Source organism: Ictalurus punctatus, chromosome 1 (assembly GCF_001660625.3).
Source record: "Ictalurus punctatus breed USDA103 chromosome 1, Coco_2.0, whole genome shotgun sequence".
Lineage (NCBI taxonomy): Eukaryota > Metazoa > Chordata > Actinopteri > Siluriformes > Ictaluridae > Ictalurus > Ictalurus punctatus.
In genome coordinates this window covers 20955140-20975108 of record NC_030416.2, presented here as the reverse complement: position 1 = coordinate 20975108, position 19969 = coordinate 20955140, and the positions used below count along the sequence as shown (strand labels likewise).

Below are 19969 nucleotides of genomic sequence, written 5' to 3'. Positions count from 1 at the left end.
TACAAAAAGCAGGAGGGTCCCTCAGCTCTTTCCCACTAATGCCAATATAGAGCAAGCTCTCCACCCAGGAAACTTCTAATTCCCGTATGAGATAAAATGCAGGCTAATATTCAATTAAAAGGGATTACTTCCCAAGTCCCTTCCTCCAGTAGCAGAAATAGTTAAGCCTTATGTATTCTAGCCTTATTTTGCTCTGTTGCTATGATTTAATTTTGGTATTGAAGAAAATACCATGTAATTTTATAGCTACAAAGTGTCTGTAGACACAGCTACTGTAATATTAAAGCATTTTTAAAAGAACACTTCAGCTGAATTGTCTTTTTTATCCTTATTGCTAAAAATGTCCTGAATAAATAAAAATACATTCTCTTTGAAAAAAGGTGGACTGTTCTGTGTCTTGGAATAAGCAACTAGACATTACAGCACAGTTTGAATATGTACAGTATTTATGTCTCCTGATTTGGTTCTTTGCCAATTCTGACCCATCATCTAGCACTCTCATTGAATTGGAAGGGTGAAGGCTAGCATACTCTCCAAGAGAGCTGGCCACTGTATCCTTTCAAATTGCTGTTCAAGCTACATCAGGGGTGCTCAATCTTATCCACAAAGGGCCGGTGTGGGTACAGGTTTTTATTCTAATCACACAGGAGCCATACCTGATTCCACCTGTTTAATCAGTTGAGCTTTGGTTTCAATAGACTTAAGTGTGGCTTCTGCTTGGTTGGAATGAAAACCTGCACCCACACCAGATAAGATTGGACACTCCTGAGCCATTGTTAGAGCCATATCTCCCTGCAGTTCTTGCCTGGTTTCTTGCTGAAGCTAAGCAGGGCTGAATGTGGACAGTACCTGGATGGGAGACCTCCGGGGGGGAACAAAGGTTTAGAAGTGGTTTTATTGAGGCCAACAGACTCTCTGTGGTCATTAGAAATTCCAGAACACTTATCCTAAAAGAATAGGGGTATACCCAAATGTCCTGGTGAATTTCCCCTATTGGCAGTTCTCTATCATGGCCCCCTGATAATCTCCATCTCTGAATTGGCTACATCACTCTCTCCTCTCCACTAATAGCTTGTGTGTGGTGGGTGTTCTGGTGCACTATGGCTGCTCTAGCATCATCCAGGTGGATGCTACACAAAAGTGTTTTGAGCATCTAGAAAAGCACTATTTAAATGTAACTGTAACTAACTATAATGGCAGCTAAACACACTTGATTGAAAACCCTTATATATGGCTCACAGTTGACCTAGAATGGTTAGTGTCACTCTGATTGATAGAGGAGAGAGCAATAACACTCATACCACCTAAATAGCATGGCTAATTACTGTATGCTCTCTTGGTCCCTTGGCCATGGATAGCTACATCATCATTGGGATATGAATTGTAATAGGGCGGAAGCCTTTCTGTTGTGGCACTTTTCTGTATAGCCTACAGTTCAGCTATAGTAATCAATCAGAAAACTTATTTGAAAGGATAAAACAGGAAATTAAGAACCAGCTTGATGGAGCATGAACTAAGCCTACATTCCTCTAGTAACTGAAATATCTTTAAAATAAACAACTGAATAAAATGCTGAATTTGAACCAAATGTTCAAATTCCACAGAAATTCAAGACAGCAGTGAAACAGAAAGAAATTTGACCAAGCATGAGGGAAAATCGAATGAGGTAAAATGACAGTGAATATCTGCATGGCTTTTAGACACGAAAGAGACCTAAGAAGAAATTCAAAACACCATACTGAGATTAACAGCTACAAAGTTTACTAAAAATTTCTCAGAGGATTTAATTTGTACAATTGTACAGAAGTTACGTATCTTGTATGTACAGTACTTCATATATATTATATTTGTTATTTCATATATTATAACTCAGAAGTGTCTCACTGATGCTTATTTTATTTTATTTAAAATTCATTACCTTTGATTAGTGCATCCAGGGTTTTATATGTGCTAAACTACAAAGTAAATGATCAGTTGTTAAATTATAAAGCTGTTTTTAGTTTAGATCTCACAATCAATTACAGTGTCTGTAACACTGCATGTAAACAAACTGTTTTGCTAAACACTCTGTCTACACACTACTCACACTATCAATATTCAAAAACTGCTCACATACTGCTGGCACATAAATAAAGACAAATTCCAAGTCCATCCATCCATCCATCCATCCATCTTCTACCGCTTACTCCTTTTCAGGTCACGGGCAAATTCCAAGTATTTAAGTAAATGCATGTATGCTATTTAAAAGAATAATACCTAATCCATATTTACACACCTCATTGCCAACGACAGCATTTCAGACCTGAGCTCTGCTTGTTGTTAATGAAGACAGTAATTAACAGTGCTGGATACCATAATCCAATTTATTTTATGATCCACTAACTTTGCAATTGTTTAAAGAGGCCAATTTGCTTTACTGCTAAAGGTTAAAGTACTATGTTAAGACATAGATTGTTCTTTATTCTTTCTGACATGTATACAAAATTAGACAAGGTAGTAATGAAGTTTTGTGTACCAATATACTGTAATGCAGATTGTTATTTAACAAGAATAAAATGACCCAACATAAAATGTGTTCTCATAAAACACCACTAAAAGAGAGCATAATTTGCCAAACAACAGTGGACATTATTTCTATGAATTCAGTATATTGATTAACTACATATCTGAATCACACAACATGACAAACAAAGAGGAAGTTGATTTATTGGGAAAGGTTGGTCATTAGCATCTAACATCAGAAACCTGGAGAGAATTCAAACCGGATGAGGCGGCCGCCTAACACGGGCTATTCACACACATTCACAGGTATAGTTAATTTTTTTGTCTAGCCAGTCCACCTGCCTGAATGTTATTGGATAATGGACGGATGCCAAAGAACCCAGAGGACATGTAGTGTGACATGTAGTGTGATTCTATACAATACTGCAATACACACTGGCAAAGATATCAGTTAATTATTACACTTCCTTAATCCTTTTCAATAAATATATTTTAAAACCCAGTTAATGGTAACAGGTGCTAATTGTGAGCCACATTCAAAGTTGGTGTTATTTTTTTCTTCTTTGCTAACACTTTAACAATAAAAAAGATTAATACAATGATATATGAATGAGAATATGCCAAGCATTGAAATAAACATCTAATAGGAGTCTAGTACTATATATTGCCAGTACATTGTTGCATGAATAGTTCTAATTGTAATTATTATATTAATGAATCAGATAAGATTTGTATTATTTCAATAATATAAAATAGCACCTGATCTAGCACATATTATGTTGCTTTTTTTTCTATATTGTGTGCCAACGTGTTTTGTGAGCACAAATTAAGGCAGAGATACCAAACCAAGGTTATGAAATCATAATGTGTTTGGGGGATGTAGGCTAACTTATCCTGCTTCCTGCTATTTTGAGTTGTCGAAATAATAAATGGCCATGCTTTTGTTAATTCAATGAGGTCTCCTGCAAATAATGAATGCCCACACTTTCAAGCATAAACTGGCTGACCATTCATCAGCTATAACTACAGCTTACTTTAAGTAAGTTTTTTTTTTTTTTAGTAATTCCATTCATATAAAATTTGGAGCTTGAGATAAGCAGTGTGTTCTGTTAAGATGCTGTCTTTTCCTCCTCCTACTGTAGCGAAAAGAAAAAAAAAAACTTTCTGTGAACTTTAAAGGGACCATAATATTAATTAATTAATGGTGTCAAATTTATTCACATTTGCACACTTATAGCTAAAGATAATCAAAAATACTCTTAGGGTATCTACTTTATTTCCATAAGAGGTCATTTCAAAATAATAGCTAAGAAACAGATTTATTTCAGCTTTTATTTAAGACATCAGATTTCAATAGGCCAATGGTTCTTTGTTAGTATTTGGTGACATTGCTTCAGTGACATTGACAACACTTGGGGTCGCCTTCCACAGGCTTCTCTCAATAATTTGCCATAATTTTTGCCCATTCCTTATGCCACTTTTCCACCGCAGGAACTTTCCCCAGGAACTAGGGACTTTTGGAGGTACTCGGTGTGTTTCCACCACAGGGACCAGGGTCTAAATTAAGTTGTGGGTAAAATATTTAGCCCTCGCAAAGTCCCTACTCGGTAGGTGGTATTTTTTCAAAATCCAGGAACTTTGGGGAGTGGGTCTTGGGCACTGAACATGCTGTTTGGTTAAGTACACATAGCATTTTTTTTCAACCACCATTTTTAAAATTCTGTTGTGGTGCATACAGTAAAAGCTGTTTATTGCAATATGAATTAATACAATGGAGTTTCTTAAAAAATATGACAGATAAACGGACAGCAAGGTTCAGGCCTTAATAAGCATTTCACAAAGGAAAACAGTGCAGAGAGAAGCTCGTGCGCACACTTTCATCTCAGTAATCTCAGCACTAGCTGATAAAATCTGTTTGCTTACTTTAAGACTAGCATTACAAACATTCTGAATTCGCTTTACTACCACTGCTCGTCTCTTTTCCAGCATTTTCTCAGTTACCTCTTTAGCAAAGCAATCTTTTTACATCACAATCAAGAGAAGCACAGCTTGAATCTCCTCCATCCTTGTTGTTGTTGCACTGTCGTTATCAGATTTCAGAAAATATACTGTCCGTTTTTAAAATGCAAAACTTTATCCAAAAATATAAAAAAATAAAATTCATTCCACGACCGAGAATGAAACCCAGGCCATGGTGGTGAGCGGGCTGAATCCTAACCACTACACCACCAGTTTAGTTGCAGCAAGTTCTTTTCTTACTGTTCAAAGGTTTGTGTTCCAATCAGAGCCTGCTACATGTTTTTATGAGCTGAGCAAACATTTTACATTACTAAATTTTTAGATGATTTTTATCTTCTTGAATGATGCAGTGTCTGTGTGTCCCAAGATTTTTATATTTGCATACAATTGTTTGTACAGATGCTAAAGTTGTTTGTACATTAGACCTAAGGAGGAAAAGGACTTCTGCAGGTCCACAATTTTTGTCTGAGGCCTTGGCTGTGTTGCTTCCCTTGGTATCAAGTGCAGGGCAAAAAGGCACTGGCTATAAAGACAGACCTTTCTACAGTCACAGGTGCACTCCCAATTAACTCCTAACTATGACAATTGGGCAATCAGAAACTTCTAAATGTCATGATGTCAATATATGGAATGTTAGAGACTGTTTAAAGAGACAGTCAACTTGGTGTGCTTTTGATATATTTCTGCTTTTTTAAAAAAAATTAATATACTTTTCAGAAGGTCAAAATTTCAGTGTTATAAATTCTTTATTCAAATATTTTGAGATGCTGGATTTTTGATTTCCATGAGCTGTAAACTGTAATCATCGAGATTAAAACAAAAAAAATATTCAAATGTTTTTCAAATATAAGCAAGATTAATGTGTAATGAATCTAGAATATATGAAAGTTCCACTTTTTGAATTAAATTATGGAAAAAAAAACAAACTTTTCCACAATAATCAAATTTTTGGAGATACACCTTTTGGCCTCAACTGTATTTAGTGTTTGCCTCAAATGGCATTCCAAATATCTTTCTTTAGTATATAGCCCAAAACGTAAATTTCATAGTGACATATTGTTGTTACATCAACTGTCAGATGCGTCCAAGGTCATTATCATACACAACTGAGACACACGTCTGTTTTATTCAAACTCTATCCCACGAACACAATTCTCATACACCTCTCTGAATTGTGCCTCAGGCATTTAAGTCTCAGATCTGAATAACAATGGGCAAAATTACATTATTAAGTCCTCCTATGGTCCTGTGTGAATTATCTAATTTACTTAAAGTGAATTAGAGTCATCACCTTTTCCAGGCCATCCTCCTTCAGGTTGACAATGTCTAAGTCAAAATCTGTCCTCAGGCCAGTGGTCTTGTTGAAACACAAACGTCCGGTCAGGCCATCCCACTGAGACTGCACAGACAGAGAGAGGGAGGGAAAATGTTTCAAAACTGACACACAGAGCCACACACACACACACACACACACACAGGTAAGGTATACTACATGCCAGCACACCAGAATGAGCATATATTTCCTTTTTAATTACGTTTTACATCCCAGTGCCTCAGCCACAAACTCCCCAAAGATTTCAGTCTTAATTATCGACCATCTCAGTCACTCCACTCTAGAGAGAAAGCAGGAAATGTACATGACAACCCTTAAACCCCTCCTCCACTGTAAACACAAACAAGCACTCATTCACACTGAAACCAAAAGGGACTTGTTTAGAGGATGATGAGATATCGCAGGGACATTTATTCTGACTCAGTCAAACAGATATGACACTCTCCACACTGATTCTGTAGTCCTCATTTTAGTTTCTTCTACACACAGAGCAGTGCTCTACAATTCTAATCTGCTTATTATGACTCACAATCACAGAGTCTCTTGTGAGTCAAAATAAGAGCTGATTATGCCATTCTCACTTGTGAGTAGAATGCACAGTGATGGGTTCATCTGGAAAGTAGGACACAAACACTGACACACTGAGTTTATTACATGCATTTAAGGTGAAGGGAAAAAGGAATTTTTCTTTTTTTAATCTAGTACACTTTTTCTATTCTGGCATGATTTTCAGGTGCAGACAAAACGCCACTGACGTAGCAAGAGAAAACTGTTCTGTGTATAGAAAAGTTGAAAAAAAGCCATCTACAGTCAGCTTTTTACAGACAGCATTCTGTATTTTTCTCATACAGAAGCATAAACTTTAACTGACAAAGTTATTCTAACAGAAACATTAAAATATAGCATTTGTAACTAAAACAATGGTGCCGACAATTCAGGAGCTGGTTTTATATCAAACTGCTTCAAACACTACTGCAGTTCATACTGTCCTGCACTGAACAATTTCTTCTAAATTTCATCTACATATCTTAGGCAGATCTGAATGTGAATCCCAGTGGACTGGAATGAGGTTCACAGTGCCCCAGCCTTTGGCTGTAGTCATTACCTCCTTAATAAAGCTCATGAAGCGCCCGCCGAACCTCCAGGGCTTGTGGCGGTGACACTGCAGCGAGTTGACTGTCATCTGTGGTGCGTGCTGGTAGGAGACGGACACAATGTGGACTGCGTCATATGTCAGAGCAGCATCTGTCTGAAATAAAGCAGGACACTATTTCAGCTGACATGAGCAGACGCAGCAGAGCGTGCGGCCGAATAACACACCCGTGTTTCTGCACCATTAGCAGAGGTGCATCAAAAGCATGTAAGTCAGGAGGAGGGAGGGAAGCAGAGATTCTGGTTTGCACTGATATCTCAACACAGCAGCTCAATACATATCAGGTGGTGTTTTTTTTTTAATTCTCTGGTAAACAACATAGTTCAAGTTCAAGTTTTAAAATTTTTATGTCACACCCTCCTGTGCAGGGAGCTGTTTGAATAACTGGAACGGTCCAATTCAGCAAAAAGATATTAAAGGTACACTGCCTTAACATTTACTGTAAGATGGTAAGTGGTTTCATGCTTATAGCATTTCCAGAGCAATTAAGTGCTTGTGCTATTCATAGAAAATGCGTCACAGACCTATGGGAAAAGAGTGTGTGAAATATGGTAATAGATAAATACAACAAGGAGGCATAGTAAATATTCATACTGAAAGTAGCTTGCACTTTTATCCTTTTAGTTGTGTTTTTAAGTGTAACTGTAAAGATATTCTATGTGTATTTAACATGATCTAACTGTTCTTTTTTGACTGATGAGCTGAGTAGTTTCAATACCAATTAATAAGCTTTCCCTAATAAATGTAGACAATGAGATCAGAAATCTCCAGATTATGTGACTTGGCAGCCTTAAAGTACTTTTTTATCTTACATTTGCCTGATTATCATTATTATTATTTTAGAAAATAACCTGTCTCGAACAGCCCACATTTACTATTAAAACTAATATAATAACAGGATCATAAATCTAAAGATCAGAATTATTTAAAAAAGTAGCGAAATCTGTTTTTAGTCTTCCAAGACCCTATGCACGACTCTGCAAAATTACACATTTTATATTTCTTTCATTCATATTTCATATATCGTTTTTCCTGTGTATTCATTCAGCATGTTTTTTTTTTTCCAGTAGAAACAGAAAAGGTATGGAATGTAGCAAAAAAGAAGAGACAAAATAAAGCATACCGTCATAATTCCTTCCAGCAGGCCGGAGTCAGGTTTTGGAGGGATCTGCTTCTCTGTGGACCATTTCTCCACAATGGAAGCCACTTGAGGATTATCCACATTCAGGATGCGGAAACCGGTCATATTGACACCACAGAAACGGTAAGGCTCTAGATTGATGGCCATAAGATCCTGAAAAGGGGGGAGAAAAATAAAGAAAGGAAAAGGGAGAGAAGAGAAAAGAGAGCCTTTATCCAGGGTTCAATTGAACCTTGTTGTTGGTGTGGAAAAGGCTGCTTGACTCTTTGTCTCATAATAAAAGAAAGAGATATAGGAAGGGTGAAAAGATAGGCAGAGGGAAAATGAAGGACAGTGGGGATAATGCTGTATTTCTGGGCTGCTAGGATATAGAGGATGAGGGAGTGTAGGTTGCACACACCTCAGTGTATGATATCAGAGACAACAGTCGGCCTCTCAATAGCTGATTGAAACAGTTATTTCTTCAATAATCCTGTGTTCATTGTTCTGGTTCTGTGCACCCAACCATAAGTATGCCACCTGATACTGAATATGGCCCTGGCACTGAAATGGATCACAGTGTCTTTGGATTCAAAGCCTTTTTCACAGCATGAATAAAGGATTGGAATTTCACATCTCAAAGCAATTATGTGCAACTAAACCTTTAAAAATGAAACCACTGGTGTGAAAAAAAGGGGAAAATCCAGTTTATTTATTTTATAACTTTGATAATGATAAATTTTCTATACAGCTGTCTGTAAATAACTGAATTTAAAACTAGCTGGTCAGCATACCAAAGTATTTATAGGGCAAAGACAGTTGTACATTTGGAGGCTTAAATTGGCAGCATGGTGGTGCAGTGGATAGTGCTGCTGCCTCATGGCTCCACGGTCCCCATCATGACCCTAACCAGGATAAAGTGGTTACTAAAGATAAAGGAATGAATGACTCTTAAATGACTGCGCTATTCTATTATATATATGTTGTACACCTTAATTGAATTCTGTAGTTATAGTTCCTGTCAGTACCAACATCCTCACAAGATTTCATAATGTAATTGGTTTATTTTAATACTACGTGAATTGATTATGCTCCCTGTACATAATTCAATCTAGTAATTGGAAACCTGATTAAATTAATTTTAGTATAAACAATGAAATCATGTTTTGATGACGAACATTTTTATATAACATTATTATATTATATATGTAACATTTTTATATAAAATATATATAATATGTTCTCTTAAGTCTAACTGAGCCCTTTTTTCAGTGCTGGATGAAGCCTCTTACTACTAGTTGAAAATATATCTTGGGGCAAGGGTAAAAAAAAGTTAAATCATTTCAAAAAAGGAAGAGAAGCTATTAGTCCTGAATGCAGCTCTGTTGACTTTTCACGGTCTGATATGTCAGAAGCTTCCTCCACTCAGATGATAAAATAGAAACATTAAAACCAAATTCCAGTGGAGTGTAGCTGTGTTACCATAGAAATGATATGTTCTTTTATCACCTCAAACAATATTTATTTAGGAAATAAATTTTAGGCTGTGACTGAAATCATAAGTGGATGTCGAGTTAGTTTATTATACTTCGTATTGGAATATCCTATTCTTACACTATACTCATTTTTCATGGTGTCTGTCCTTAAAATTCAGTCTTCAATATATCAGTTATAAGCCCTTGCATGGATATGCATTAAAAGAGATAGCATGTTGGATGAAGGGAAGAGTAGATGGATGTATAGATGGAAGTATGCTCGATAGATAGATAGATAGATAGATAGATAGACAGACAGACACAGACAGATTGAAGGATGGATGTATAGATAGATGGATATACAGATAGACAGAAAAAAAGAATCAACTCAAGCTCTAACATAAGGTACTTGACAAAGTATTACAGCAGTACTCCTCTGCTGTGGCATATGAATGATTTACTGCAGTAAACGCACTATTATACACAGCAGAACAATACTATTTTCATGCTACTCAAATTGAGGAATGAAGTTGGTGTCTAAATAAGCAAACACAGTGAAGAGAGTGTTAGATTATTCTTCTTCATGTCAGTGAATCTCCTGTGCTGGAGCTTTAACAGACTTTAATTCTATGCTAATATATGCATATACTGAACATGGAGAAAGAATGCTTTAATTTTATGGGTTTTTGTAGTGCAAGTTTTACACTGTCTTTTAAGTGCTGCACTTCTTTCTAAAGCTTTTTAAGACTTTACAGTTTTCTAAATTATATGCTGTGAAATAATAAGTGGAAAATTATACTAACAGAGTAACCTGAAATCTGCTATAACTACACAGTGCACACTGTAGAGCATTTTAACATTATTAGACTTAATAATGGTATTTCTTGTATAGCTCATCCATCATATTCTTCCAGTTCTATAATTCATCTGTCACATTTAGAGAACACTGTCCATCTGTGCTCAGTTTCACAGAACGAAGACTATTTTGAAAATTATACAGTGTTCAAGTTGACACATGCTATATTCTCACATGCCATTTTACCATGATCACTTCACTATGTTATACTGTTACACTTAGCAGGTGCAAAGCACAGAGTGATATTTGGGTATAGTTCAGGCCCTCCACAATACTGCTGGAGGTTCATGCCCAAACATTCATACTGTCTCTGACTGAGCTCACCTTAATGACTGATGGTATTGCTAATGACTATGGGACCCAATGTGACGGGATTGCTAAAAAAAACAACCCTCCAAATTTTCTGTGATTGATTTTCCTTTCCTCTTTTTGATGGAGACCTATTATTTTTCTTTGACATTGTCTTTCACATGAATCTCTGTCCATGTAACACGTATCACTTTGAATTTCATATTTTTATTTTTTAAATTTTAAAGTTAAAAAATTGCAATATTGTTGTATTCCAGTCATTTTTTTTTCCCCAGACGAGAAAATGCATGTTTGATAGGCCTATTCATGTACAGCATTTTAATTTGAACCTGCATTTTAACATGGTGGACTCTACCACTAGAGCAGGGAGAGTACCCAGGAACTTCCCCAGCCATTAATTCAGGTGTTGGCAACACCTACCTCCATCTAATGGCAAGGTGGTGGAATAATGGTATGACTGTAAAAGTTCTCTGACAATGATTGTGCGCAATGTCTTTGCCTTATTATAAAGGTGTGATTTGTGAGTTTGTAGCGAATTCTAGTTATTCCTGCAGCAAAGTAAAAGGTCAGGAATCGTACCGACTAGAGCAAGTCAAGCAGGCTAGCTAGCGAGTCAAGTAAAGACCCTAAAGTTGACATTACTGACTTTGAAAATGGTCAGTGTAAGATGTTTATTTTCGCTGAGCACGTGAAATGTGTAGTCAATTGAACTTTAGAAAATCAATCGAGTTAATTTGGATGTGTTCATTCAAATTAACTCAAGTATATAGTTGCGTTTACAATTGAGTTGAAAGAGTTACATTTTTGGCAAAGAACTGACATCCTTTTTTAGTAGCAACTATTACATTGCTCTGTACACTGTTATTTGAGGGTGGAAGCATGCTTGCACTGACCAGATATTCTGCAAGTGTGATGGCCCTTGAAATAGTACATTAGACCAGTGAGACAGTAGTAATTGATCAAAACATGTCTTTAGATGTGCTGCATATGCATGTATTGTTATTGTAAGGTCTATTTATTTGATTCATTTAAATATTTCTTTATTTTCAATTGATCTCAGTGTTTCTAGTTTCTGCCTCAATCTGAACTTGATATATCATATGCCATTAACAATAAACCCACACAATGCTAAGCACAGACTAGTGGTCATATTTGATGCTTGTTTTGTTTTGGTAATATAACAGTTGTTTACCATATCCAGCAAATGGAACAACACTGAACAATCCATAAGTACAGCAATAATGTAGTATTCTGCTTCTGAATGAGCTGTTTGTATTTTAGTTCTACATGTTGAAATTTGCTTATAAAAAGATTTACTGCCTGATGATATTTTTCATAAGAAAAATGTTTTTAAATTGATTGGAGCTTCTGTTTCAATCATTTTAAATGTCACATCCCAGCTAGTAGTTAATATACTGTTTACAAAACATGTTGGTCATTGAGGATTAAAGATTTACTCAATACACTCATCCTAGAAATATCAACAAGGAGTGGAAATATCTAGAGACTGATAAGCTATGAGCATTTACTGTTACCCAGTTTTCATATTCAAAGTCCATGTATGAGGTCCCAGAAATAAATGGGAAAGTAGTTATTTTTAAAAAATACTAAATATATTACAAATTAAGAACAATTTGTAAGTCGTAGAACAAGTAAGTCCATTATACTTATGACTTACTTGTTTAATGCTTAAAATCATCCTTTTAAGAGGTGAGCAAAGCAATATTATCATGCCACCATGAACCCCCCTCACCCCCATCTAATTTTTAGCTCAATATGTGTTTGATATCACCTAATGCATGTGCATTCTTCCTGCAGAATATGAAAAAAAAATGTAATTGTATGATTTAGACAATTGTGGCAGGTTAAAATCAGTTAGTGAAACCCCATTCCTTTAAGCATAAAACAAACTCCAAGAATCAAGATACAGACTACTGAAATTATCCTTGCCTTAAAATTTTACCTGATTATTTTTCTGGAAACAATACAGTAGCTTAAATATCAGTGTACAAATGCTGAGATGATTTGTATTCAGACTGTGTTGCACAATAATCCTTAAACAGGGTAAAATCAGCTTTTGGTCCCAGTGTCCCTGCTTTGCAGTTTGATACATCAGACGCATTAAAAGGGCACTCAGAATTGCACAGGAGGGGCAGAGCTGACATTTATAGACTTGAGTCAGAGTATCACTGTAAACATTTGGGATGGTTTTAATTCAAAGGTCACTCCAATGCTAGGTTAATAACTTAAGTATTTCTACCTCCATTAAACTCTCAGCTTAGACAATCAATTGACTATCTGTTGCCTTCATAGAAGCTTTTCAAAGAGTTGTGTTGACTTAAACTGGATGATTATTTACACAGGGATACTGAAGATGCAATACACTAAATATTTGTCAAGCAAATTTGATATTATGGAGCGGCTCCAGCGCCTACTGGCAATTAAAAGCTATTCATCAAAAAAATAAAAAAATGATTCAAACAGCTTGAACAAGTGTGGAACATTACCAGAGTAGTGAAGATGTAGTGGTAGTACTCTGTCATCATTCCCATCATCTGGGCCTGGAGTAGTGCATGGGGAAAAAGGTACATGGGGAGGTGGAAATGAGGGAGAGAGAGAGAGAGAGAGATGCAAGACAATGAAAAAGGTCAACACCTAAATTTACAATCAATATAAATGACCAACTCAAAAAAGCTTTTTTGAAAAAAGTTGTGTATTTACATCTGCAGAACAGATGAAAATCATTGGACTCTATGCCCATACTGATTAACGTCTGATACCACACTCACTCCAAAGGTCAGAGGTACAGACAGATGACAAATTCAACTTGACTAAAGTCTTGTCTCTATTAGTCTGTTCAATGGATCAGGAGAGCAAATGTCATACGAGCACTCTTCCACCCACAATTTTGGCCATTACTCAACAAGAGTGATCATTTTATTCATCTTCCACATGCAGTCCCTACTCATTCAATCTCCATTGAAAGTCCTGTATTTCCCATGGTGGCAATATTTACTCTTTAATTAAACCATTAAACCATCTGTTGTAAAGCAAACCCAAGGTTTAGCCAACCACTAAAAGTACATTTTTCAGGTATGTCTTGTTCTCCTCTTCAAGACAAAATAGAGGCTTAACAGAGTGAACACAGCCCATTTTACCTACCACACCACCATGAAATAATGGCATTGAGAGACTGTTTGGAAGTCATGAGCCATCTGGTCCATCTGATTTTACCCGTTACTGTAATATTTACACATATGTGTCCATTCTAATTCCTTCAGCCACCATGTCTCCCCTCCCTCCACATACACATATAGCTCTGCTTTTTAAAGCCATATGGGATTTGGCCTGCAGACAGCTTCGACACACTTCCTGCCTTGTTACATTTCCCATTTCCTTATGGCCTGAAGGGAAATGCATGTAGCGACAGAAGTTCAGGTGAAGCTTACACAGAAAGGCAGGCTGCAGACAGGTGACCAGAAGAATCAGGGTTATAGAAACCACTTGCTCATGAGTTCAAGTATGAAATAATGAGGCCTTTGTTTTGACCTAGAAAACAACTGTAGGTGGTTTAAACTCACCAAAGTAAGGGAAGACTGATCTGAGAAAACCAGTCTAAAACTTTGGGGAAATAAGAAGCTTATAAAACGGTTGCACTATTAAGCTTCTTACCTATATTATATAACTTTCATATGAAATATGATTTATCCAATATCCTCTTTGGCTCCAGGAAACCATAGGTCAACATCCAAGATGGTATTTACTCATAAGTGTCAGCTCAAAAAAACTTCACATACAAACACCAACTAAATATGTATTATATCTCCTTTGCAGACATCCTAAATAAATTGTCTGTTTAAATATCAACATATAGTTTGTATAGATTGCTATAAATATTGGTTTAGGACATTTTGCATACTCAAAAACAGCATGCACACTGACTTGTTTAAGAATCTGTGCAGCCATGATATGGCTACAGTCGAAGATGATGCGGAACTCCCGGCTCCTCTTCATCTCCTTCAGCAGGGGGCGGGTGTCAGTAGTGTCCAGAGGGAGTTGTCGGATCTTCAGCCTTATATTGTACCTGGAAGGGGCCATGATCAACTCCTGGAGTCGAATCAAACCTGTACACAGTATGCAAAACCAAACTTCTTTATAATTTAACAAAAAGTTTATCCCACATTTCTTACAGAAACAGAACAGAAACATTTTACACAATAAACCTCAAATGTAGAGTGCCATTAGATGTTTAGCACATTGTGCACACACAAATATATACATATTTATATATATATATATATATATATATATATATATATATATATATATATATATATATATATAATATCAAATTGTGTGTGCGTAACCAAGGAGGTATTGTATCTCACCGGTGCTGTCATCATACACCACAGTGGCTGTTTTCCACTTGAGGAATTGTACCAGATCCAGGATGGCGTAGCTTAGGGAGGAGTAGTCCGGGTACAAGTTGGCATAAAATGTGTCTCTGTTGTCCATAGGATGATGTTTCCACCTCACTTGGATGTGTGGAACCTCTAGTGCATTGCAGATGGACTGTACTGCATTTGACGAGGAGCTATGAGATGGCCCAAATATGGCCACAACACCTAAAGACAGCTGGTCACAAGCTGGCAAGAGTAGAGCTCAGGTTAACACTTTCAGAAAGATTAAATGCTTTGTGTGTAAATATAATTTATAATGTAATGATTTTTAAAGCATTCAAAGCATTTTATGACAACTCAAAAGGTCAGATTTTTCAGCTCTTGAAAAGACATGGTGTGACTACATAATAATAGACACGGTTTAATCACTGAAGACCAATTTGGAAGGAAAACATCAAAAATCACTGAAATGGAATTAGCTCATGGCCATCTACACACAAAATACTAATCACTTATTGCAATTATCATTATCTAGTTATGCAATAATTTCAGTGGTATGGAGTTATTAGTTTCATCTGAATAAGCTGACTCACCTTTCCTTGAGGCCTCAAAGCTATCATAGATATTAATCCGCTGGATGTCATATGTTAATGTTGTGTTTGGCAATAATGTCCTGTTTCTGTTGATGTTATTGACAGCAAATTTAAAGGCCAGTTCCTCTGCACTGACAAGTGAGACTGGACCATCTGTTTGTTCAAAAATCCCTCCTGTAAACCAAAAGACAAGGCTATGTTAACACAGAGCAAACCAGTCAAAATTGTGTTTCAGCCCTACATACAAACCTCTGGATCCAAACCTCTGGCTGTAGTGTAGCGAGTAAACTGTTTTGTGTGCCATAAGGCACCGCATTAGATTTACTCAGCAAATAGACAGGGTCTGTCTGCATTCAGAGTACTGGTTGTGAGTTTTAGCTCAGGCTTTTAAAGTTCAGGGCCATAATGGAGATGAGGGCAGACAAGACGGGGGAGGGGGGGGGGGGGGGGGGCAAATAGGCCCATCAAAAGGTTCCAAGCCATTTACAGGCCAGTAGGTCTGTAGTAAAATGGATTATTATGTGGAATGTTAGATCTTTAGGGACCTATGCAAACATTTTTTCAGCCACTTTACTTCACAATCTACTGGCTTCTAGAAAGTAATTGTAAAAGTAATTATACCACAACATGGTTGAATTCTCAAATCAGAAGGTCTGCATTCATTTTCTATACCAGCATAAGCCATGTTTAAATTTACATTTATATTTACATTTATAGCATTTGGCAGAAGCCCTTATCCAGAGCGACTTACATTTATTTCCTTTTATACAACTGAGCAGTTGCGGGTTAAGGGCCTTGCTTAAGGGCCCAGCAGTGGCAGGTTGGTAGTGTTGGGATTTGAACTCACAACCTTGTAATCAGGAGTTCACTGTAAATAAGTTCACTAGTTCTAATATATAACTTATGCAAATTTATTCTATATTAGCTATAGTAACAGCTCATTCACAGGGACTTGTATATTGGACACCGCACAGAATCTAACCCTAATAATAAAATTATTAAATTAAGTGTTGTTTAACAAAGAAAACTGTAAAATCATTGATCTTGAGAGGCTTTCTGTTAGATATTTATGTAACATTTTTGGAAGGAGGTTCAGCTGTCAGCACTTTGTATGGTCTGTAAGTTTCCCTATACAAGACAGTCTTCAGAAGAGATGACCAGCTGCATTTTTTTGTCGTATTAACTTTTAGAGAAAGAAAGGATGGGCTGGTGAGCAAATTACTGTTATAACATAAGTGATAACGGGAACTAATCTCTATGACATTCCACAACTAAAAGTAACTATAAAATATTAAAAAAGTGCAAGTATTGTTCAATAATATATTTAAAAAGTGTAATTGGCAAATTAGTGCAGTATAAGTGGAATAACACCCTTTGGACCATGCTGTTAAACAAAAATAATGTACATGTAATAATACCTTTGCTTTGCATTGGGCTATATCACACCATCCCAGCGTGTATTATTTTCATGTAAGTGTCAGTTGTGTGGTATTTCTCACCTAAATAGCATTGTTGGAAGTGAAAACAATGTTGATTGACTGGAACCACTCTATGGAATGAATTCCATAAGATGATAACATCTAAAGTGTGAAAAATGATCCACAGTCCTTAATTTTTAATACTGTTAGATACACTTCAGCATCTCCAGTAAATTAGTTGTAACCATCAATTCTTAAATCCAAGGGCCTCTCTGATAGGTAATATTATAAAGGAACACTCTCCTCTGTTTCGGATTTGATAACTGGATATATTTTTTTGTAGTAAGAATGTTTTTGTTTCATTCTTACTAAATATTTTAAATCCATAGCCTTTAGAAAGCACACAGATCAGCAATGACATAAACCACTTTAAACCACCCACAAAGGCATATCCATCACCTCAAAAGCATTTAATTTGAGTTTCATCTTCTTGTACCACAGCAGGGGTCATCAGCTCCCTGAAGTGCTGTGATCTTCCCTGAGCATCAGTTGCTACAGGATCCCAGTCCTCTACTTCAGAGCTCAGAGCAGCAGCTACAGAGCAATACACACTCCACTATTTATGACTCTAGCCGCACTTGCACTCCGGAGGGAGGCGATGCATAAACTCCATGGAAGGAGCTTGGCGCATTTAAATAAATGAATCCTGCCGTTTTGCAGGGAAATCTCATTAGAGTACATTAAGTAATTGCTGGAGTATATACTAATTTGACTCTTAAGAGGATAAAATGTGCATTGCTCGGAAGCACTTTAACAAATTTAATAAACATGTGGGGTACCAGCTCCTTGGGAGGAGAAAGAAATCATGGAATAATTTGCATTGCCATTTTCAGAACACCCTGTCATACACATAATTCAAAGACTTAATGTACAAGTATTTTGTGGTAAAAAAAAAAAAAATAAAATAAAAAAATGGAGTAGGTACACTGGCCTGAAACACAGTAAGAACTATTTTTGCCCAGGATGAATTTGTCAAGGCACAGAAATGTTAGTGTTACTGCTTCAGTTACTTAATGGTAACTCTAAAAGGCCAAAAGTAAATTGAGCTGTAAATGTTTGATGTGAGATTTCTCTCCTCCTTAGCATTAGTCAATTTTGTTTTGTGATTAACTTGTTTCCTATTCCTAGGCAGAACTACAAAAGGGCTTAATTAATCTCTTGGGCCATAGCCTGAGCAGAAAACATGTGCTCATTACAGCTGCTGCTTTTCATAATATGGCCCTTACTGAGCTTATTTAAAATCTGAATGAACGAGTTACAGATATTCCACTGAAATTAAACATACCCAAAATGGTACAGTCACAAGGTGCCAGTCTACAAGGTTGAGCTAAATAATACCTCACATGGTTGTGCTAAATAATGCTCTCCAGATTACTAACGTAAGAAATGGTTTCATTAGTGGACCAAGAATATTACATTTTGAGGAGATGCAGCCAATGGTAAAGGTAAAGGATTATTTTAGTGTCAACAGGTTATTTGTTTCTATGTAAAATATATTTTGAGTATGCAGTTGTAATAACATAAATAGGATTTATGGAAGGACAATCTGTTTGTTATGGATTGAAACAGGGGCAATGGACATATGTGCATATGGACATATGTGCAAAAAGCAAGCTTTACTATATTAAGAGGTAAAAGGCCTGAGAGACTAGATTTATGTTTACAACATTTACCATATGGTGTTAACTAGTTGTAATATGCATGCCCTGAATTAGTTGTGTGACCAGTATATATTTCATTAAAGGAGAAATCAATTTCATGTTCTACTGTTGATTAAAACAAACATAATAAAGAATGTTTTGATATTGTGTACATCAACTGTGTAACTGAAAATATCACTATCCTCAACCTTAATAGGTAAACATGTGTGTTGCACAGATCTAGAGATATGTAACACAACCTGACTTCAACTTCCATGAAATATTAATAATAGAATATTGTCAGACTTCAGAACCAACATCAACATGGTTTCTGTGTTACTTTTAACTTCTCATAAAGATCATTCCATTGAAACACACACACTACATTTAGACTACAGTACATTCTGACCTACTCAAATGGACATACATACAGTATTTCTGATCATTTGTTTTCTTTAGCTCACTCTATCTTGTATCCATATGTTCCTTGTTCAAGCTTGTTCATTCCCCAAATCCAGGCAGTTATGAGCTGTGCCTGGGTCTGCACAACAAGACAATATCATTATGTTTCTGGATGAATGTATGCTAGCAAACTGTGCAATTTGAGCGATTTCTTTTGTATCCATGTGCTTTGCTGGTAGGGTTCCCAGGCTGCCTGTGAATAGCTCCACTGCTCCTCAGAAGCACAAAGGAACATTGCTGTACAATGGCTACAGAGAACTGAGCCAACAATAGCTAGTACTAAACAATTACAGCAAACTACCAGCATTGTGCACAACACTGACCAATTGCACTGAACACAGAGTTTATTCCATATCCATACCCTCAAAGGAAAACTGAAGATGCAGTATGGTATTCCTCTGTGCTTAACTGCCAAGGAATGGAATTCAATCACTGTTGCTTTTCCTTTTATGCGACAAATTTATTTTTTAAAACTGTCACCAAGTACTGCTGTTATTTACATTTTGCATGTACATCAATTCACTGAAAAAGATTTGTCAAGATTGATGTGCAGATAGTAATAAGTGAGTACAACTGAGGCACGGGTGATGTGACACTCAAAAGGTATGATTTAATGAATGTCAGAAACA

At 36.4% G+C, this 19969-nt stretch overlaps 1 protein-coding gene across 1 annotated transcript in view; it reads right to left on the bottom strand.

Moving 5' to 3' along the window:
• The window catches only part of grik3 (glutamate ionotropic receptor kainate type subunit 3), a 144734-nt gene that overhangs the window by 76383 nt on the left and 48382 nt on the right, over positions 1-19969 (bottom strand). The window contains exons 2-8 of the mRNA XM_047157198.2: positions 15761-15934; positions 15156-15413; positions 14710-14891; positions 13275-13328; positions 8131-8301; positions 6960-7103; positions 5813-5920 (exon numbers count right to left, since the gene is read on the bottom strand). Coding sequence (XP_047013154.1) covers positions 5813-5920; positions 6960-7103; positions 8131-8301; positions 13275-13328; positions 14710-14891; positions 15156-15413; positions 15761-15934 — 1091 coding nt within the window. The remainder of the gene's footprint in view (positions 1-5812; positions 5921-6959; positions 7104-8130; positions 8302-13274; positions 13329-14709; positions 14892-15155; positions 15414-15760; positions 15935-19969) is intronic.